The 23,216-nt window shown below is 37.6% G+C and overlaps 1 protein-coding gene across 1 annotated transcript in view; it reads right to left on the bottom strand.

Annotated features, from left to right (window-relative positions):
• Nucleotides 1-23,216, bottom strand: part of DMD (dystrophin) — a 909,379-nt gene that overhangs the window by 101,647 nt on the left and 784,516 nt on the right. The window contains exon 61 of the mRNA XM_010004489.1: nt 11,848-11,908. Coding sequence (XP_010002791.1) covers nt 11,848-11,908 — 61 coding nt within the window. The remainder of the gene's footprint in view (nt 1-11,847; nt 11,909-23,216) is intronic.

Genomic DNA, 23,216 nt, shown 5'->3' with positions numbered 1-23,216 from the left:
CATGCAGCAAAGTTATCCAGGCTATTATAATGCATTTTTTGAGCATTGTTAATAGATTGAACACATAACCTTTTAATGAGCAAGTAAAGGCAGAGGCTGAATTACATTACTGCTAATCAGAGTGACTGAGTACTAAGTAAAAATTTCTCAGATTATGACAATTTTAAGCAGAAATCAGAAAAAAAATAAGATACACATTTTGTGCAGGAAAAGGAGAGAAAATATTTTAAGAATAAGCAGCACTGAATGTGTAAGTGGCACAAACTGGACATAAGAGACTGGAAGGATAGCTAACAGATGCAGAAAAACATTGTGTAAAGTAGTGGAGATGTCAACAGAAAACATTTTCTTAATTATTTATTATTTTTTTTCTGAACTTGGGACTTAATAACCATCTAATGGGGAGTGTTGTAGAGAAAACAGGAAAGAAATCTGTAATTCACAAGCTGCTTTTAGAATTCATGGGCATAACTAAATGAAGCAAAACTCTGAAAGGAGAGGTGCTGGGATCACTATTAGAACATGTCCAGGGACTGAAAACTAAAAGCCGTACTAAGCGAAAGTAGGGTAAAGAAGGTGATGGGCTGGAGGCAGTGTGTTGCCAGTGGCAGGACTCATTCTGTGAAGGAAGCAGCTTTAGAAGGCAAAGGGAAATTGCAGAAAAAGTTAATAGTAAATTATTACAAGGCAAACCCTGACAAAAAGCCAAAAGACAAGAAAGGATAGTGGGAAGATGGTTTATTGAAAGTGGTGGAATGACCTAGAAGAATGTGAACAGTGAAAAGATTTTTGGAGCTGGATGACAGAAAATTGCTAGTGACCTTAGTAAGAGCTGTCTTAGTCATAAAAGGGTATAGAAGCTAGAAAAAAGCTGGGCAGAAAAAGAACATGCACTGGAAATAGACACAAATTCCAGGAAAAATGAGGGCAATGTTCTGGATATTGAACTGTGTCAGTGGAAAGATTTGTTTTGTTTTATCAGTGATAGTCCTAAAGAAAAAGACTCCCATGTAAGGAAAGACATAGCAGATAAGCTTCAAAGACAATACAGCACTGGAAATCAAAAGTCTTAAACAAGTCATTTTGATATGCTCCTTACGTCTAAAGGACTGAAAAAGTTAAGCAAATAGACTTGTTCTCTAACATCCATTTATCTGATGTGCTAAATGTCATTCTTCCAGTTTCTCGTTTTGATACATATTATCTGTAACTGATCAAGAAACTTGCTATGACCTCAAAGGAAACTTGTTTTAAACAAGAATTTTCTCCTTCAAACCAAAAATGCTAGTTTAATTCTATTTCCCTCACAAGCCCTTTGCTTTGAGTTGTTACTGCTGCACATTAGTACAGCATCAGCTTGACGAATATGCTTTCCTTTGTGGTGGACAGACTATATGATCTGTCACTGGTTTCTTCTCTTTTTATTTTTTTTTTTATTTTACTAATTTCTAAAAAATGTTTATGAACACCCCACCCCTTCAACATTGAAACTGAAGATATTCAGGTGGGTAGTTGGTATAAATTTAGTTTAGGAATACTTCAAGATAAAGATATCATCTAGAAAAAGCAAAATTCAGAGCTGTCCGATGTGCTTTTCAGTCATTTCTGAAAGTACTGAATTTGGTTTTCACTTAGAGTCAGCTTTTCTTTTGTGCTTCACATCAAAGGCAATTATGAAAATCATGGGGTTTCTTTTCACAAAGCATAGAGTAATTTTTAAATTATAAATGCAAGTTCTCTATAACCACTGAAACTATCAGTGTGAGGTTTAGTTTAAAAAAAATATCCCAAACCCTACAGGTTTGTGTTGGTGAATACCAATGAATATAGTTCAGCTGCAGAGTTCAGTTTTATGTTTTAAACAGCTTAATTTCAGAATGATTTTTAGATAAATTTGAACTAGCATTGCCTTACAAAAGACACATTGAATATCAACTTTGTGTTGTGAAGGCAAACTTTTAATATTCCATGACTCAATAGTCAAGATTGAGTGAAACACAGCAATAAAAATAAACTAACATCACTGCTGTAGCTAAAAGCTGATAAAAATACAGAAAACTATTTCACATAAGAACTTCTCATGTACTAATGAAATTTGCTCAGTAAAACTGGCAACCACAGTATGACTGGAGCTGGTGATAAAATGGAAGCACAGGAGGCTTTTATATGCAAACCTAAATTAAATGCAAATTAATGACTGCAGAAATGTAATTAAGATTTAAGAAAACTTATCATAAAAAGTAGGCTTGTTTACTTCAGAATATTTCTAAGTTTGGCTGTTCATCACATTTATCAAAGTCAGTACATGATTTATAGATCCCAGGGATTCTCAACAAACATGGTTAAAAAAACCCCCGTTCTGTTCAGGCAGAATTAGTTCCAGGAGTAATAGAAAGCATTTATGTGCATACAATATGTTATTTAACCTTAAGATTCTTATCAAATTTGCTTTTTTAAACCTTCAAGTGAAGTTCTAGTTGAGGGAAGATTTGCCTAGGAGTTTACTTCATATTGCTGTTATCTCTATGGTTCTACCAGAAACTAAATTATACACAGATTTCCTTAGGGACATTGCACAGAATTACAGAATCATAGAATGCCAGGTTGGAAGAGAATTCAAGGATCACCTGGTCCAGCCTTTTTAGGTAATACTCTAGTTTGTATGAGGTGGCTCAGCTCTCTGCCAAGCTGAGACTTAAAACTGTCCGATGTGGGGGGAAATCTATCACTTTCCTTGGGAGACTATTCCAATGTTTGACTGTCCTCATGGTGAAAAATTTACCTCTTTACTTTTCTGCAGCTATAACCTTTTTGCTGCTGTTCTGCTATTGTTGCTAGTATCTCATAGTATTTGCAACTGTGTAACTTTTTCTGTGTTTTCCAAAAGATTTGTGTGGTCAGTCAACAGTATTGCTATTGATGAAGTCCTAAAGCTACATGCAATTAAGCGGAGTTAATTTGAAGATGAAATAGTAGATAAAAATCACTGATCTAAGAGGACATATGCAGCTCCTGGTTTTCTAATGAGGGTGCAGCTATTCTGTGTTTCTGTATGCAGAATAATCTGCTAGCTTTTCATCATATTCCCTACAATGTTAAAATGTATGTCAGTTTGATTACAGAACCTTCAGGATGGCAGATGGTGCATTGGAAACAAAACTTATTTTAGTATTTCAGTATTTGTATCCAACTGAAATGTAATACCTTAATTTTTATTTAGAATAATAGAATAGCTTAGGTTGGAAGAGAACTTTAAAGGTCATCTCGTCCAATCCCCCCACAGTGAGCAGGGACATCTTGAACTAGATCTTCCTCATATTTGTTTATCCCACATTTTCACGTCACGTCTAAAATACTGGAACAAAACCAATACATTTTTATGACCATATACTCTAACTTCCATTTCTTTGAGATGCTTATGACATACTTCCTGCTGCAAAGGTGTCTCCTAATTATGAACGAAGTACTACACCCATGTCTCAACTAGAAATGCTTTGGGCTGTGATTAAAATCTTTACATTGTGTTTCATGTTGGTGGTATAGTTGAGATGTTTGTATGAAGTTATCTGTTCACAAGTGTTACACAGTAGTTTTCTGGCTAGCCCTTTAACTTTTAACTCTATGCCTGTAACTTCTGTCTGCAGCAATTTCTCTTAATATGGTTTATGCAGAATGTCATAACTCTCAAGCATTGTTTTATAACATTTTCTCCAACAATACAGGTTAAAAAAAAAAAAAAAAGTGGTTAACTTTATAAAAATTAAGCACAGAAGAATGTATCATTGTGTCTCTACTCCTGTGTTAGCTCTGCAACGGTGAACAGAAAAAGCATCTTGAAAAGGAAAAAACAGGAGTCAGGTACATATTGGAATTCAAAAGACAATCTAGCTAGATATCTAAAGCTCCTTCTTTTAACTAAATGTTAAAATAATAGAAAGTTTTCTAGCAGATTTCTAGATAAATACAAAATACCTGAACATAACCAAATGATCATGGGTTTTGATATTTAGATTTTTTATAACCGTTATCTATTGTAAGAAAATTCAACTGTGAATGTTAATCCTGTTTTATAGTACAAATTTATCACAGAAATTAACATAACAGAGTATAAGTTCACATTATAAAGTGGCAAGTATAGAAGTGAAGACTAAAACTCACATCAACAACTTCACACATATTTATAGCAACCTGCATTCTTAGTAATTTCTTGCTGTATTGAGTTTGTGCCCCTCTCAAGCCTCTAGTCTTAACCCTTACATACAGCATTTATGCAAACAAATTCTGCCCCTGCTGGAAAAGAGGAAGGAGGACCATGACACACAGAGTGAGTAGGTGTTAGGTAGCAAAGCTTGACCTCTACTTAGTAGACTTCTCAGTATGCTGTAGTCACCATTTGGTTTCTGTGCTAGCTGGTTATATAATGAGTGCTACTCGATAATGACTGTCTGTTTTGTTTTGCCATAATCTCATTTTCTGAGCTCAATTGCCATGGAAAAAAAACATGAATTCTTGTCTCATCAAAACTATTTGTAAGAAAAGCAATTCATTCAGAGATGTTGTGATGCTTTTTTTTTAATGGTTTGTTTTTCTTAAATTATCTAAGCATAGATTTCCCTATATCAAAAATTATCTGATGAATTCTTGAAATTCAAAGCAAATATGTAGCATAGGCTGTCAGGCCTATACATCACATTTTAAATTGTAATTTATCTCATAAAGCTCAAATTTTAAATAAGGAAATCAGAATTAAGTAAAATGAATACAAATTATTTGATCATTCCTAACCTATTGGTTGGAATCTTTACTTAAGTCTAAATGCAATCCTACTGATATTTATGCAATTGTCAGTTAATTAATCTTATGTTTCCCTTAGAATCCATGATCCCCAAGCGTAATATATAGATGAGATGGAAGATTTGAAGATAAGGATATCACAGAACTGATTGCAGCTATTATCAGACAAGAAACAACAACAACAACAACAAATTGAAAGTGATTCAATTAAGATAAAAATTGGCCAAATAATCCATAGTCACTATTCAGTAATCAAAGACTAAATAAGTCACTCAGGACAAGAAATGTGCCAAGAATGGCTGAGAATATTTTGAAATATAGGAACTTATTGCAGTGTGTAGAACTGGCATCTTAGGAGGTCAGAGAAAGAACAAACACAAGAGAGATTCAGCAGCTTCAGTGGGTTAATTTTGGAAAAAAACCAGTCAATCTGGGGAAAAAAATGTCTGTCCTTGCCCTGACAGACAGGCCACTTAGAGAAACTGAAGCAGTGCAGCTGCTATGTCCGATTATTTCACTCTCAGTCTTCTCTTGATTATTGCATTGCCCTAGGTGCCAATGCCAGAGAATTACACAGCCTACCATAGTAGGCAAATGCAAATGCAGCTGGTGATGTAACTCGTATGTGCCAATGTGCACTTTATTTTTTTGGGTTGGTACTGAAACATATCTTAAAATGCCTGTTTCTTGTAGTCCTGCCCTATGTTAGACTGATAAGATCATGAAGAAGACAAAAAAAGGACAATAGGTGAAGAGGGATCAGTTTAATGCTGGCTGTCTTATATGGATGAAATTTTTCCTATGTGTAATGGGGAAATAGTTGATCTGCCCATATGTGGAACTAGATGCGTCAGAAAAAAACACTGAACCAAGGGCAATGCAGACAATGGATGTGGCAAGTGCTGTTTTGAAGAAGTTGCCAGTCTTCAGAGGAAACAAAAGAATTATGAGACTTCTTGGTATAGCAAGAATATGTAAAAAATCTGAGGCATTGTTCCCCATTTCCTTGAAGATTTCATTGGACAGTTGTCAGAAGCTGTCTTCTCTTTGTCAGTCATCTAAATTAAGTATGTAATCGATCTTCAAAAAAAGAGAAGTCTGACAGGCAAATCTATTTTTTTTTTTCCTTAATATGTCTAATCTTTTCAAGTTCAAAGCATTCCAGTGGAAATCAAACATAATTCCTAGTTTTGAATCCCGCTCATTAAGCACACAATGTTTAAAACATGGGCTTGAAGTATATGGCAATATATCAGGAGAAGGTGTAAAATCTACTTTTTAACAGAAGATCTGGCATACTCTCTATGAAATAGGACTATCTTGTAAATACGTCATTCAACTTTGTTAAAATTATATTGGCTATGTTAATTTTTTATTTTTGATGATGTGTAACACAGCCAAGCTACATTTAACAGCTGAAGTAAAATGGAGCAAATAGAAATGAATTAAAAAGTAAAAGTCAAGGAAAAATCATATTCAGCTTACTATAAATATAACCATTTCAGCTACAAGTAAAATATGTAAGGTTAGATAATTATATTCTATTACTCAACAGTAGCAGTACAGTATCAAAAGTTTACTTATCACATTATTGCCTATTAAAATTGTTCATTTATTACTCTCCTAGCCCCAGAGCTGGAAAACAATGAGTAGCTGGATTTAATGAATTTAAAATGTTGATATCTTCCTTTTAATTAGGAAAACAGGAAAGTCAGATTTTATCTAAAATTCTCTTACCCAGCTAATTACTAAACTGAGCAAAAAACATAACCTGCGTAACACATTTTAAGATTCAATCTGCACTAATTAACCTCTCTGTAATACTTAACACCATACACTCCTCAAAATTTGTACTGAATGAATTTGACAACAAAGCTTAAGAAATTTACTATCCACTTAAATATGAGCACTGTCATATCAAGGGGACCAAGTTCTGTTAGTGTTGTGTGTCTGAGGAAGCTACGCTTCGCCCTCCAGAGCAGGCACTGCGTTACACATTGTTATGGTTGGAAAGCATATGGTTTCCTTCAGTTACTGCCCCTAAACAGAGGCTACAGCCCTGCCCCCAGCCTCTGCACCAGCCAGGATATGATAAAATTGCTGCTGAGCACTTATAATTCATTTCAAAACAAATTAAATCCCCTTCAGTTACTTTGCATATGAGGGCAGTAACTCCCTGCTGACAGATGGTAACGAAGAGCAGACCCATGGAATCTTCCTGGAGTGCTCTTGCTCAGTCAGCAGGAGCACATCTGTTTATAACCTCCACTTTCATTTTAAAGGTAGTTAAGGGCTCAAGAGTTCTCATTTATTTACACTCTGAGTTTAAATTTTTGTGACAAGTTTTGGAACCAAGGCTTCACAGCCCTATAAATGATAAAGAAACACTCTGCACTTGGAAAACCTCTGAGAAATATTGGATACTTAATTTAGGTTTTTATGCTAGACAGCATGGTAATTTACATCTTGTAATGGCAGACTGAAAAGTATTATAGTTTTTCTTCACAGTAGTTTCAATTTTGGTGTGGAGAGTTCAGAGTGGCAACAGTGGCAACAATCTGTTTTCTAACAGATGTGATATTAAGAAGCTAAAATGATACCTTTTTGGTCTTTGGTAGACAGGTTAACTGTCAGCCATACAGATGGTTTTCATGGTTTGCTCACAGCATCGCTCTCTACATATACATAAGCATACATTATTTATTTATGATTTTCCAGGTCACTCTCTGCTCCTTCTGACAGATACTTCCTACTTGCTTTTGCATCTCTTACTTATCTACACTCTACAGAAGAAGCAATTAACTGAAGTGATTTTACCAGAATAGCAATTCTTTGTTTTATATTTTCTTAGTAGAATTTAATTCAGATAGATTCATTTATCCTGTCTCTAAGTTGAACAAAAGAATCATGATATTAATCTGTTTGCTTTTACAATGAAAACTCAGGGTCTTAGCCTTTTATTTTTATTTATTTATTTGTTTGTTTGTTTGTTTATTTCCCCTCTGTGTTGAGATTTTGCTTGGTTAAACAACTATTAAAAATGACATTAAAAATTAAGACAACGAAGAAGTATGTTTATAGAAACTGGCCCACTTGATCTCCAGTGTGAAGTATGGAAAGACTGCAGAATCTAAAACTAACACAAATCTATGTCACAGACTCATGCAAGTCAAGTACTATCACAGGAAATTACAATGTGGAAGACAGTAAGAAAGTTGAGGTGCATAGTCATCAGAGTTAGCTCAATGCATAGCTAACTTACATGGATAGACCCATATGGATCTTCTCAAGGCATCAAATTTATGCTCCTGAGAATCCAGCTTTGTCCTCAGCAGAACAAAGTTCAGTGAACTGCTATAATCTCTATAAGAAAATAAGCTTGGCTGGGAAATAACTTGGAAGGCTTCCTTTGTGGGAAGTACTGAGATGAAAGATTACTGTACTTTTGCAGAAGTATTTTAAATCCTTCAAAAGAATGGGCACAGCAAGAGGGTAAGAAGACAGACACTACTACTTGGCAAGTCAGTTATACAGAAGAAAATAATGTCAAAGATTAATACAACTGTAGAAGCCACAACTACTAAATTTCAACTTATCATGACGACGGGAATACTGACATTTTCTTGTAGAGAGAAAGTATGTTGCAGCCTTCAATCCATGTCCTCCTCCTTACTCTGACACAAATGAGATTTTTTAGCATGTGTGATGGAGATGTTTGCTGAGAAGAGGATAAGCCATACTCAAGAGAGATGAAACATGATTCAGAGTATTGCTACTTAATGTCCCTTTGTGCCCTGGGAGGATGGATACCAAAGAGGAAATGGGTTGTGCAGCATGACCAAATGCTTCTCCTAGTGTTGCAAAATCCAAAGTAGACATTTGATTTTGCCATCTATCACTGCTTTGGAGCAGCTCCTCTGTCTGTTTGTTTGGAAGATAAGAACGTGCGTGTGTATGCATGCACATGGGATCCCTTTCATCACAGGATGAGCCCTGCTAAGATGTGATCTAACCGGAATGACAACATTAAAATCTGCAGCCTCCCTGCCTTTGTTTTCTGTCTTTTTCAAAATCTTTTAATGCATATTCAGTAGTCTTTGTGCTGCACATTTTTTTCATTTGCTTTTCAGATTTCTGATGTACAGTAATTGCCTGTTTTGTCTCTTAAAAACTTACATTTAGAAATGTTAATAAATAAATAAAAGACTATTAGAGTACAGACATGCCTGTGCCTGCTACTGCCTTCCCATTTTTTGTGTTGCACTCCAGAAAGAGTAGGATCAAGGCATTCAAAGAATAAGAGTGATTAAAGTAAGCCCCCCCCCCCCCTTTTTTTTTTTTTAATTTTCCCTTCCATTTTTAATCTAATAAAAGCTTTAAATCCTGTACTAGACACAAGGAATATAAAGAGGGAGGAAAAACAGGAAAAATAAAAGGTTCAGATAAAACAGGTTTTCAATAAATTTTACATGGTTTAATTCAGAGGCTAAATTTTAACTCAGTAGCACCCCATGTGTGGGGCAAGTGCTCAGCACCCAGGCAGAATATTCGCTTGCTGCTTAGGGAGCCAAGATACTTATGCTGTCCTGGAACACTAAAATTTGATTTGTAAGTTGACTGGGGAAGAGAGAGAGGTGAGGCTGAACGGTTGGCCCAGCTTGTCATCTTCATGAGGGGAAATGGACATGGAAAGGTGGGAGAAAATCCACCAGAATGCAGCAGCTGGTGCAAGGACAACAGACTGCAATTTTCATAAGGGTGACAGTAGGCCAAGAAACCACAAAATGGCAGCAATTGGGAATAGCTGAAGAAGGTTCCACAGTGTCAAAAATTATATTTTCCATGGTGATGATGCCAATGCCAATTCAATTTGAAAAAAAATAATTAAAAAATTGTGTGAACAGTATCAGAAAGGAATTATTGAACTGACAGCTTTAGAGTGAAGTAGTTGCTAAAGATTAATCAACTGTATACAAATGAAACTTTAACCAGGAAAATCAAGACCTGAAGATACCTAGCAGTAAGTAAACATCACTGATTAAGATCTAGCAATAAGTACATCCACATTTATGGGTTTATCACACACTATGTTATTGAAAATGTGAAAATGATGAGATAGAACAGCTAAGCAATAAGGGAAAACCAGATAAAATGAAGCACAATAAGATGTGTAGCAGATCTGGCTAACATCGGAGGCAAGCACCAATATTCTATATTGATCACAGAAATAAAAATATGTAAATATGAAGAGAATGCTACCTTCATGGTAGCTGCTCAGTCTCCATGGAAGCTCTAACAATTGCTAGAAAAGCAATAGAAAAAAGAATAAAGAATATGCTAAGTTTAAAAGCTGAAATGGTTCAAATCAGACAATTTAATTGAGTGTAAATATGAAACCAGAGTGATGAGAAAGAATGAGAAGAAAAATTACTGAGGACAGCTGGAGAAGGGAATAGCTGTAACAGCTCACTAAGACTTGTTAAAACTTGACTGGTTTGTTTTATATCTCAAGGACAGCAAGTTTTTCTATAAAAAACGTGGCTGAATTTAATTAAACTAGTAGTGCTACAACTCTTTATGGCTATGAAGATATTTTCCAAAATGAATGAAATAAAACTAACTTGTCCCTTTGAATTTGTAAATGGCCTGGAATGGAAGATGAAATTAGAAGTTAAAACCATAAACTAGCAAGGAACAAGAAAGAGCATCACTGACCATTTTAGCACAGAGTCAATAGTTACCTGTGGCTGTTGGATGTTAGTAGCATGAGGAGAGGTGGGAAGCCCAGCATCAAATATGCCTATATTGAGAACTGCTGAAGCATCTCTCCCCGTAAAGGGAAGTCACTTAATGAAAAAGAGTAAAAGGGATCTTTGCCTTCATAGTAGTACCATATACTGGCTCTGACATGCGAGAGTGTCAACTTGCATTTGTGTTTTGTGGATTTCCTTCTCTTCCATGACAGAGCTTTCTAGCTTCTGACTATTTCATTTTTCACAGCCAAACACAAACAGAAAAGTTGTAAATTTAACGCAATGATAAATTATCTCAGCCAGGAATAACTCTACCTCTGTATTGCACTACAGACTTAGTTTTCCTCATGTGCAACTCTAATGCTTGCCCTGAAGCTGCTGTAGCAGTTTACCTTGCAGTGAAAATTGCAACTGAAGTGCCACTGCAAGAGGCATCTGCAATCAGATGGCTTCAGTGACACTAGTCAAATTTGCAAAGTGTTTTGGGAATGTAAGGAGGAATATGTGTATTAAGCAACATCCATATTTCGGTTACTTGCACTACTGTCTTTATTGCAGGGACTGAATCACCTGTTTCCTTCAGAAGCTATGTATATATAGTTCAAGGCACATATTGCAGATAATGAACTAAAAGGAAAAGGGAAAAATGTATTAAAAATTCTTTCTTAGTTGCTGCTTATTGGCTCTGTTTAGAGCACTAGAAGCAGGTATTTCCAAATAATTGATTTTTAAATTTTTCCTCTCATTTTTTCTTCATACACATTTCTTAAACAAATTAGCTTAATTCCAGAACTAAACATTAGAAGAATGGTCCACAGGGACTAATTTGTTCCTTGTCATTCCTCAGCTTCAGAATTTACCAAGCACTCTCCCTAGAAGAATTAATAGTATAAAGTATGTGCATTGCTAGGTTAAAAAGACCCCAGTGTATTACACTCAAAACTGCAATTTGGAATACTGAGGTTTTGGGGGGTTTGCAAAACCTGCCATAAATATGCTTTAGTGGGCAAAGGTACAGATTAAGCTATCATCCAGATACCCCAAAGCTTTGCCCAGCTTGCAGGTAGGTGATTTACAGTAGCATAAACCCAAACAACTTACAAATCACTGTATCCTATTGTGTTTTTAAACAAGTGGCACACTTCAGTGAAATTTAGTGCACACTTCACTCCTTTTTGTTCTTCTCAGTTAGACACCTTAGGAGAAGTTCAAAATGACCTAAGAAAATCTAAGAAAATCACCAACTATCCTCATAAATGGCAAACGCAAATAGTCAGAATGAATTACTATTTATACTCACTTGATATAATACGGCACTTTGTTTGGTGAGATTGCTCTCTCCCAGGGGCCTTGGACAGAAGCTGTTAACAACAAACAAGCAAATAAATAAATAACTGCACACATACATTCATACATACAAACATACCTAGAAGAGAAACATGGAGGTCAAGTTCAAAGCAAACAGGAAAGACATTAATCTCTAGAATTACAGTTTTACACTTAGCCACACTGATACAGGTCTGTTTGCTCAGTTGCCCATCAAGGCAGGAAGGATTAACCTGCTGTTCTGAAATTTCTGTCCTAATCTGAGAGAAATTGAACTCATTCAGCTGCAAAGATAAATACAAAAAACCCTCCAAGCTCCTTGACTATGAAACTTACAGAACAGATACAAGGCAGAGTAAGAAACCTATCTTCCTGGCATGTTCTTTTCTAGGGTTCCACCCGCTAATGTGTTTGACTGGGTCTTCTTCAATTTCTTTGTTTTGTGATCGGTGTTTTCCATTCTTTCAGGAACAAAACTATGCACTTGTTCACATTTTATGTTGAATGAAGTTACACTTAGAGACCACCTGAAAATTTTGTTGACTTGTTCTAAATGGAGACCTTTTTAATTCAGTTTTATTGATTTTCAATAACAGCAAGCAATGGAGAAAACAACACTGTAATCACAAGAAATAGAGAGGAAATTACCTCACTTTCTCTTGCCTATCACAGTGTTAAATGTCAGCATCAACTTACAATATAATGAAAATATTATGTTACAAAGTTTTATAAAAAATCATTGTAGGCAAAACAATTTAAAATATTTTTTATTAGGTGGTTTTTTAAGGGCATATATATCCTATAGTTTAGGCCATAATCAAAAAGATATTTTTAACAAGAGTTTGTTATCTGTCAAAATCTGCATAGTCAAGATTTGTTAGTTTCTGTTTAGTGGTTTCTTTATATGCAAAGTGATCTAAAAAAGCCTATTTGCTTCAGCTACTGTAACCCTTCTTTTTTAGTGACCCCTGCTGCTCACAAGGGAAAATAATTTTTACCGAGACTCAACTAGCAATTAACTTCTTGGTCATTTGAGTATTTTCTTTCCCTCTCTCATTCAAAATAACTACTTTAAAACCACCACTCCAAAGCTGCAAGTATTTAACGAAGTCAACAAATCACAATCCATGCAAATACAAATGACCAATATATACATCTGATATATTTTGTACCAGAATTGCTAACCAGGTTCACAGAACTCAGTCCTCAGAATGAAACATATGCAGGCTGTCATGCCTGCATAATGGAGTGAGGACAAGAGTTGGAGGAAAAGAGATGAAACGTGCTTATATGAATAGCTGTATGGGGAAGTCTTTCTATTTTGGTAGAGTTATGTGCACAGGAATTGTGAAGCAGGGCTGGAAGGAGGCCATGGATCCCACAGGGGGAGATAAATTAGAGAGCAGCAGCAGCACAAACTAGAAACATTCTAGATGGTTTGAAAAGAAGACGGAAAAGCAACTGGGAACAGGGTGCAGGCCTAAGAACAGGGCAATGGGTTTCACACACATTTTAGGCAATGCTGAGAAGCTAGGGAAAGGAAGAAATATGTTTGGAAGAATTATGAATGTGATAATTCTGTTTTAGACTGCTGGTGGCCAAGGAGTTACGAAAAGCCTACCATAGCATCTCTGTAAGTCCTGCTGTTGTCTTCAATCTCAAAATCATACAACAGAATAGCTAATATAACCAGCTAAGCTGAATGCATTGCTTTTCTATTACTAAAACACAGTTTTACATTCTTTAAAAAAGAAAGGTGAAATTAGATTTCAGTGGTATGAACAATGAAAACAGGTAACTCTCAAAAGTGAGCCACAAACACAGAGTTTGAATAACAGTGTTAGATCCCATGGAAAAGCAGCACACTGCCTTGCCATTGAGATCTGCATCAAGACCCACACATACAGAAGCACAGACTGTGTATTTTCAAATACATATAGTGATTTCTTGTTTTAATTCAGTAACATGACCAGTGTGTTACTATGTGGTCATTCAAAATTTTAAAAATTCCTGTCCAGTGACAATGATCCAGTTTCTTACCTCTGAGAACTGGCATTATCTGAGGACTAATTTGAATAGGATCATTCTAAGTTGTATTTTTTGAAAATACAACACCCTTCATTAACTAAAAGTTGACCTTCTTACATATTTCTGTCCCAACAATCATTAATATTCCCAATGAGAATATCACCAAGGCACATTTCTTCCACTCTAAGATTTGTTTTTAACTAGGTACCTAAAAGACAGAATGGATTACTGTATATTTTTTGGAAGGTGTATTTCTTCTATTATGTCTGAATTAATCTGGGTAGGAGCTTTGCAGTCATAACTTATTATCACAGAATCTTACATACTATAGTGTTCTCACAGAATCACAGAATGGTTTGGGTTGGAAGGGAACAGAAGAAGAGCAAATACTTTGCTTTCATGACAACTAAGTACTTCAGAAACAATAAACAATTCTAGGATGTTCTGCATAACTGGATTTAGTGTTCCTTCAAGAAATTCTTGTGAAGCTGTCTATAATACACTTTTGCTTTCCTTTTTAATGCTAGCCTTGCATAAATTTGAGTTTACAAAATATACAGAACTTTTTACAGCTATGCTTGGAGAATAATAATTTCATTGTTGGCAGAAGCCTTGCAGCTGGAAACATCTGTTTCTTAACTCTGATTACTACTACAGGTTTGCTTTCCATTACAAAGCTAGCGCAGGTAATGGACGTACATATTTAATTCCTGTTTAAGACCATTTTAGTAGCCCATCTAAAAACTCTTGCTGGCAAAGACTTGTACGACACCGTAGTAACCCTGTGTGCGACAGCACTCAAGAAGCACAAATTTTCCTGTTTGCTAAGTGTGATTAAAAAATGTTTTATTGTTCTAGCTTGCACAGTATAAAAATCTATTATCATACTTACAATGCTGTTGACTGAAATTAAATACTACAACAAAATACGGGGCACTTAAAGAGTGAATTTAAATTTCTCTATACTTTATTTGCATTGATATCTATTTTATTAATTTTATTTCTTTCTATCAGTGTGCTAACATCTGAGACTTGCTTTACCTATTCAATTTCAGTGAACACAGTTTCAGCATTAAGTCTACATCCTTGTTTGTTTACAGGATGTATAATGAAATGGTAGCATGCTGGCTCCCTGAACTTCAGCAGTATTTTAATCTATGGAGGGATCTGAATGAAATATTAAATAGGACAATAGCATAATTTTATCTGTGTTGCTATTACAAAAAGAATCTGATAAATATTTCACTTTAGCACTACAAACATAATGAAAAATACAGGCATGTTTAGTAATAGTAAACTGTTTCTTCTCCAGCTATTCAAAGAGTAAATCTAGTGTGTCCACATTTAAAAGTTACTCTCAATGTTTCTTATTTACATAGTCAGCACATACTTCTAATCAATATATAATGGCATGAGTGTACATTTTCAGTTCCAAATACAAAAAAAAAAAATATCTTATGAGTCTTATTTGTCAATAGCGATTAAAATAGTGAGAAAGTTTTAGTACAGGCACCACAAAGTAGCATCACCTAGTACGCATGCACTGTACACTGTTACATGTATTTTCTCATGTATTTTTTCTTAGAAATGTATTGTATTTGTTATATATGCATTTTAGCATCATGGTATTTAACGCTGACTGCACTACCTGCCTTGTGGCCATAGTAGCTGTAACTCAGCAAGGTGCTTTATTATGTTCACGTTTTGATAATGCTAATAATTCAGTGATTCAGTCTAGGAACTGTACCAGCATGACTCATATTGTACTACCTGACATTATCATCCGTACTATCTATATGCAAACAGAATGCTAGGAATTTGTTTATTTATTCACATACAGTTTGTTTTCATACCAATTATTTTCACTGCAGCAATATATGGAGTTGGTGACTTCAGATAAAGCCAGTCAGGGAGGACGAAATGATGAGACAACCCTTGCCTCTGGAAAGACTCTGATTACCTCAGATTCAGAAATTCACATCTGTGTAAGCTACCTTAACCTTTCAAAGAAGATGCATTGAGTACTATTCCAATTATTTTCAAGTGAGACCGTTATAAATGAGAAACTATTGCTCTCTACAGACTACAAAAGAGCTTATATTTCTTTTCCTGAGAGAATATACTAAAGCAATGTCTTCCCTACATAATCAGCTCATTATATACACTGGCAGGATGCCATCTCGTGTGTGACAGTGGCACAATAGAAGAGTCTGCATAATCTACAAGTTCTTTGAGATTCCCTGCAACAGCTGTCAGTATAAACCTGTAAAATATGTTTCCCCCCCCCCCGCCCCAATTTATAAAGAAATTATTTCTAAATTATGTGCATTTATTATTGCACTAGGTGAGACCATCAAACAATCAGATTGGCTTGTGTAGCACTGAGGTTTAATGATGCACTGTGTAGTTGAAAAACTGATGTCAGACTACATTGAGTACATAACTCAGAAGCTACAAGGCAGGAACATCAGTCAAAACCTGTCTTTTATAAGGACTAAACAGTATGGGGTCTATTCTGCTTCAAGCCCTTGCTCATGGTGCTGCACGTGTGGATGGAGGTGCTCTTATTTCAGAAACAGCCAGTTGGAGTTCTCAGCTAGTTCTAAACCCCAAGCAAGCACTCCTTAGTCCCCTGAAACACTAGTGGTACTGCCTGTTGCTGTAACACAGATGCAGGCATCTACTGAATATTCCATATTCAGAACACTTTGAATCAATTTGAAGACAGGATGATTAGTCATTAAGAAGTTCAGCATGCCATCAGGGCCAAGTACAATGACAGTCATTTTACAACTTATAAAAGAGGCCTTACTATCTTGCATTTCCTACTGGAATCTTTATGACCAGCTTAAGATTTTTCACCTGCAGCCTAGGGTCAATGTTATATGATATGATCTAAATGATGCACACCGTGAATCATGAACAGTGTTTCCAGAAGTTTCCAAATGCCACTTGTAATGCAAAATATAAAATCCATCTAATGCTCATTTTCTTACGTCACACTACTGTAAAATGGGAAAAAATACAAGCATCTACTTTTTAAATAAAGAAATGCTGCATGAAAGACAGCAAAGTTATATAGTCTGTATTGATCTACATATCCCAAGTTACAGGTACTTCAGAACATCCTCATTTGAAAACTGACGCTATAATTTTGTTCAGAAATTGTTATCCCAATGTATTATATCTGATAGGGTCAAAACCATACAAAATGGAGGAAAAGAGGAAAAGATAGGTATAAAGCTGGAATTCCATAAATCCTTTTTCATTGTGAATCAAATATATTATTACATTTTTTAGAAAGATTCTCTATGGTTTTCCTGAGAAAAAAATATAATGGAAAAGTTAAGGCTCACAAGAGAAGGATTGGTGATCACAAGACCTAATTACATATTTTCACTGTAAAATTAATTCTACCCATTTTATTCCAAAAGGTAGAATAAAGAGATTCTTTCAAAACATGTCAATGTTAACATTTATCTTAAAAATCTTTAGCAGTCAGGTAAAGGCTAGCACTACTAAAAGTTGTATTATGACAATATTCTAATCAAGGAAAAAAATAACTGAATACGTTATCCCCTAACTTTAAGCTTGATTTACCCATCACCCAAGTCTTGAGGTTGAATTGACACCCAGTGCTGCTACAGATTCACTATGATAATAACAATGGCAAGACCTGCTTGTTGGTATTTTAGTAGTTTTCTTTTTTCCTTCTTCAGAAACACATGCAGCCATATTGCATTGATACAAGACTAGAAAAAAAGAGTTTTCTAGCAATCAGGCTCCTCTAGCTAATATGACCGTATTTAAATGCAATAAAAAAATCCCTTTGCTTCCAGAGAGTTCTCAGATTTAGGCTGATTATTTTGTGACCACTTATCCTCTCTCTGTAAATTACTACCTGGTAATATTTTATATTCAAAACATTCAGTGTGATATCTAAAAATATTAAATCATAAATCCAAAAGACACAGATGAAAGGACATAGTCTTGAATGTCTATATGTCAAAAATTATATCCAGAAGACAATGTAATATATTTTTAGCAGTGAGAAATATGAGAGGAATATAGCTGTTAGCACTGGAAATAATCTATCAGGTGGGTGGATAAAGTGTCTTAAGAATCCTATAGCCCTGTCATTTTTAGAGGCAGATGTCTTAATTAGCAGGACTTGCCCTTTTAAAGGCATCTGCCTGTGCAAGAAAGAGCTTCACTAATCTTTACTTTGCATAATAATCTAAGAACGCACCCAGCAGGTGAGAAATGTGAGTACCGGACTTCTCTCCCAGCTTGAAGGAATTCAGACACATATCTCTAATTCTCAGGAGAATGGCTTAAATAACTGAAGGAAAACACAAAAGCACAGAAAGAATTAAAAAAAACCCCAGACCTGAACCCTAATAGCTCTGAGCTCATCCACAGAAGAAGAGACCTAGATTACCCAGCACATTTCTGTGATCATATTTTTCTTTTTAAGCAATAACTTTCTAACATAAAATGCAGCAGATATACTCTGATTTGCCAGCTCCAGCATTTGCAACCTTTCTGTTTCTGAATGAAAGCTGCTGGTTGCATCATTTAATGTCGAAGTCAGTGCTGTTCCTATATAGTGAGGTATCTTCAGTTAAAATATAGTTCCTATCACATATTTAGGTATGCAGATTTAAAAGTCTGGTACTGACATATCCACATAGCACAAGCCTGTGGCATGGAAAATACAAATCACATAATGTTAGCTAGATGTAAATCAGCACTTTAGACTTGCAAGCCTAAATGTTCTTTCTGTCCCTTGTATTTCCAGGCTCTTTGCCTTGGTATAAGTCTGTGTTCTCTGAGCTTGGGAATCACAAGCAGTGTCTGAAATGTCCCAGTCACACTTGTAATTGTCAGTTATATCTGAGTATTGTTCTACGCAGTCACTTCATTGACATGCTATACATACTAACAGATGGCTCAAGCTGGAGCTGGGCAGTAAATGATAAGGTTTGCTTATGCTTTTGAAAGATGCAATACCTTCTCTTTTCAGTGATCACAAGTCATGCACATGAATGAGCTATCACATTTAAAATAAGATTGAAGGGAGGTTGGCTAGCACAGAAGATAATATTAAAACCGATTTGACATCAATCCTACCCCTCATTTATTGCATCTCAAAAAAAAGTAATAATTGTTGTGACAAGTATAGATAGGTTCTTCTTCAACAAGAGACAATGAATCCCATTCTTTCTAAGAGGCAGCATCACAACTGAAAATAAAAGAGAAGTTAAAAAAAGTAAAAATTATTCCAGAGGAGTCACTAAAACTCTGGAGCTGGCAGTATGTTTGAAATTTGCGTGTACTCTTCTTCACACTTCAGCTACTGCATATAGTTTTCAAATCATGCATCATCCTTGAAAGGATCACAGATTTTTAAAATTACTTTGCTAAATTTTTACCAGTTTCTCTTTAACAGAAAGAAGATTTTTTTTTTTTCTTTTTTTTTTCACACCCTGATTTAGATAATTCTAATTAAACAGAAAAACCTTCAAAACCAACAAATCCACTCTATGGATTCATGATATAATGTCTTGCACATGTTATATATTTATAAGCTATATCTTAACAACTACTGCTGTGACTGCTGGGAGCCTCTGTCCTTGGCAATGAATAAACTGAGGAGGAGCTGGGGCTCTGTGGAGACTGGCAGAGTGAAATGAGGTTGGGGAAGCATGAGGAACTGATTAGAAGGTCAAGACCTGAGGTGAGGGAGCCCAGCAAAAAATGTATAAGACCTGGAGAGTGGCAAGTTCATGTGCTGTAAGAAAAGGAAGGCCCAGTTTTGGTAAGAGTTCTTTATACTTGAGGGCAGCTCAAGTCTAAAGCTCAAGGGCAGCTGGCTATAGAGACACAAGTGTATACAAGCTCCTTTGTCATTACTTTTTAAACTCATAGCCATAAGATGTCTGAATTATCTTGTGCCACAGTATGTATAAACACTATCACCTGGTCATTTAGAAGAATAAAGAGTGGAAAGGGAAGGTCAAACTGCATGGCAGGACAATGGAGAAAAACTGTCCCTAAATTAAGAATGTTACAAAGGAGGAAACTTCCCCCCCCCATTTTAACTCTATATCTCTAGCTCACATTTTCCTTCCCATCCCTCTCAGAAACTGCTATAAGAATGGCTCTTAGAACAGGCTGCAAGTACTTAAAATCAGGCACTACCACTTCCTTGCCTGCACTTTTCACTCTCGTCGCCACAGCTTAGACTGATTCAACTTGGACTCTCTTGCCATGTACCGAAAGATCATTTACAAGTAAATTCACCTTCATTTGACCTGCCCAATTCTGTTTGATAACCCTTATGTTTGATTTGTTCATCCTTGTGGTCTTGCTGGTCATGCAGACCTCCCCCTGGGCCGCATTGCAATGTCAGCACCTGCCAACATTGTTCTTGCTATAGTTACAACACCAGGGTAAAGAATCGTGCTGGTGGACCCCTTCTGCAGCGGCTAAACCGCAAGGAAACCCTCGGCAAAACTGAGCAAGAAAAGACAAGAGAAACAGAGTGGGAGGAGGTCAGTCCCAGCCCCTGTCCCTGGGTGGCGAGTGAGAGATTCCTGGGAGTGGCAGCTCTGACTCACCGTGGGCAGAGGCAAAGGGATGGTGGCCTGACCCCCTTCAGGTAGGGGAGCAGCCTGTGGGGAGCGCAGCAACCAGGACTAAGAGGAATACAAGTAGGCAAACGGCCTGGCGGGTAGAAGGGTGTGGCGCAGCAGTTTGCACAGGCAGGGTGCCCAGAGCAGGGCACGTGCTTTCTCTTGGCTCAAGGTAAGAACTTGGCTAGTGATCATCCCCCCCCAGAGAGGACCTAGCCATGGTATCCACTTAAGCAAAACCCATTGTCAGGAGGACAGTGGCAACCCAGACAGAGGTCCCTCTCAAGAATGCAGCTATCCAGGTCTCTGTCTGCACAGAATGTCTCAGCCTGTCAGTCATATCGAAGGATGGCAGAGTGAACACCTGAGTACGCTGTGACCAGGTGAATGATTTACTCAGCCTAGTGGCTGAGCTGAAAGAGGAGGTGGAAAGATTACCAAGTATCCAGGACTGTGAAAGAGAAATAGATTGGTGGAGTAATACCCTACCATCCTTGAGACAAAACCTTAAGGTGGAGGCTTCACGAGAAGTAGAGGATCCTCTGCCTTCCTGTCACCTGGCAAAAGTAGGGACCTGAGAGAAGAGGGGAACTGGAAGCTGTTCCCTGCTTGAGGCAACGGGTGAACCTGGTCCCGGCTTCCCCCACCTTCACATGTGCCCTTACAGAACAGGTGTATGGCCCTGGATCAGGAAAATCATGTAACTGAGGTTACTGACAAAGGGCCATCCAGGGAGTTGCCGAGGCAGTCTGCCCCATGCATTAGGACTGCCTCTGCTAAGAACAAGAGGAAGGTAATCGTTGTAGGAGATTCTCTTTTGAGGGGAACTGAGGGCCCTATAAACTGACCAGAACCAACCCTCAGGGAGGTCTGCTGCCTCCCTGGGGCCCAGGTTAGTGATGTTACTGAGAAACTCCCAGTGCTGGTGCAGCCCTCTGTTTACTACCCACTAGTGCTCGTGCAGGTGGGCACTGACGAGGTTGCCAAGGCAAGTCCCAGGGTGATGAAAAGGGATTTCAGAGGACTAGGCCCAATGCTTGTAGGATCAGGAGCACAGGTGATCTTTTCCTCAGTTCCTTCAGTGGCAGAAAAAGCTGAAAGGACTAGAAAAACACAACTGATTAATGAATGATTTAGAGGCTGGTGCTGTCGGATGAACTTCAGGTTTTTCAATCATGGAGATGATCACAGGGCACAAGGTATGCTAGCAAACAATGGCACAGAGCTATCAAGAAGGGGGAAGAGGATTCTTGGGCAGGAGTTAGTGGGGCTCATTGAGAGAGCTTTAAATTAGACTTGAAAGCAGTAGGGGACAAAACTCCTGGATGGTTTGATTTCCAGGCATTGGATGGGAAGATGCTGTCCCGCAGGGGACAAAGGGTCCTAGGGCAGGAGTTAGCAGGGCTCATTCACAGAGATTTAAACTAGATTCAAAGTGGGTTGCATCTGGGTTTGAACTAGTGGGGTATTGTGCTATTAATGAAAACCAGAAGGCCTCCTGCCTCCCAAGGGTGCTACCAGCATGCTCAGCTGGCTCCCTGAAATGCCTATACACCAATGCAGGCAGCATGGGGAATAAACAGGAGGAGTTAGAGGTCTGTGTGTACTCTAAGGGTTATGATCTGGTGGTAATTACAGAGACATGGTGGGACAGCTGACATGACTGGAATGTGGTCATGGATGGCTATGTCCTTTTTAGGAAAGACAGGTCAGCAAAGCAGGGTGGTGGAGTTGTTCTTTATGTGAGAGATCAACTAGAATGCATTGAGTTCAGTCCAGGGGCCGATGAGGAGCAAGCGGAAAGTGTGGGGGTACAAATTAGGGGCAGGCTGGCATAGGTGATACAGTTGTGGGGGTCTATCACAGACCTCCTGATCAGGACGAGGGAGTTGATGAGGCTTTCTACAGGCAGCTGAAGGCAGCCTTGCAACTACAGGCTTTAGACCTCATGGGGGATTTTAACTACCCAGATATTTGCTGGAAGGCCTACACAGCCAGCCATTCACAGTCTAGGAGGTTCTTCCAATGCATTGATGATAACTTCTTGATACAAATGATGGACAAACCAACGAGGAGAGGAGTGCTGCTGGATCTTGTGCTCACCAACAAGGAGGGTCTGGTTGAAGCAGTGGCAGTCAATGGAAGCCTTGGCTGCAGTGATCATGAGATGGTGGAGTCCAGGATCCTGTGTGGGAGGAACAGAACACCTAGCAGGACCAGAACTCTGGACTTCCACAAGGTCAACTTCAGCCTCTTCAAACAATTATTAAGAGAAGTCCCATGGGACAGGGTACTAGATGGCAAAGGGGCTCAAGATAGTTGGTCAACATTCAAGGACCACTTCTCCCGAGCTCAGGATCAGAGCCTCCCAATGGGTAGGAAATCAAGCAAGGGAGCCAGGAGACCTGCATGGTTAAACAAGGAACTGCTGGGCAAACTCAAGCGGAGAAAGAATCTACTGATCATGGAAGGAGGGGCTGGCCACGTGGGAGGAATATAGGACTGCTGTCAGAGGATGTAGGGAGGCAATAAGGAAAGCTAAGGCCTCCTTGGAACTAAACCTTGCTAGAGAGGTCAAAGACAATAGATAGGGCTCCTTCAAATACATTGCAGACAGAACTAACACTAGAGGCAGTATAGGGCCATTGCTGAATGAGGTGGGTGCCCTGGTGACAGA

Source organism: Chaetura pelagica, unplaced genomic scaffold, assembly GCF_000747805.2.
Source record: "Chaetura pelagica isolate M959 unplaced genomic scaffold, ChaPel_1.0 scaffold308, whole genome shotgun sequence".
Classification (NCBI taxonomy): domain Eukaryota; kingdom Metazoa; phylum Chordata; class Aves; order Apodiformes; family Apodidae; genus Chaetura; species Chaetura pelagica.
The sequence above is the reverse complement of the archived record's forward strand: the minus strand, read 5'-3'. Positions and strand labels throughout refer to the sequence as shown.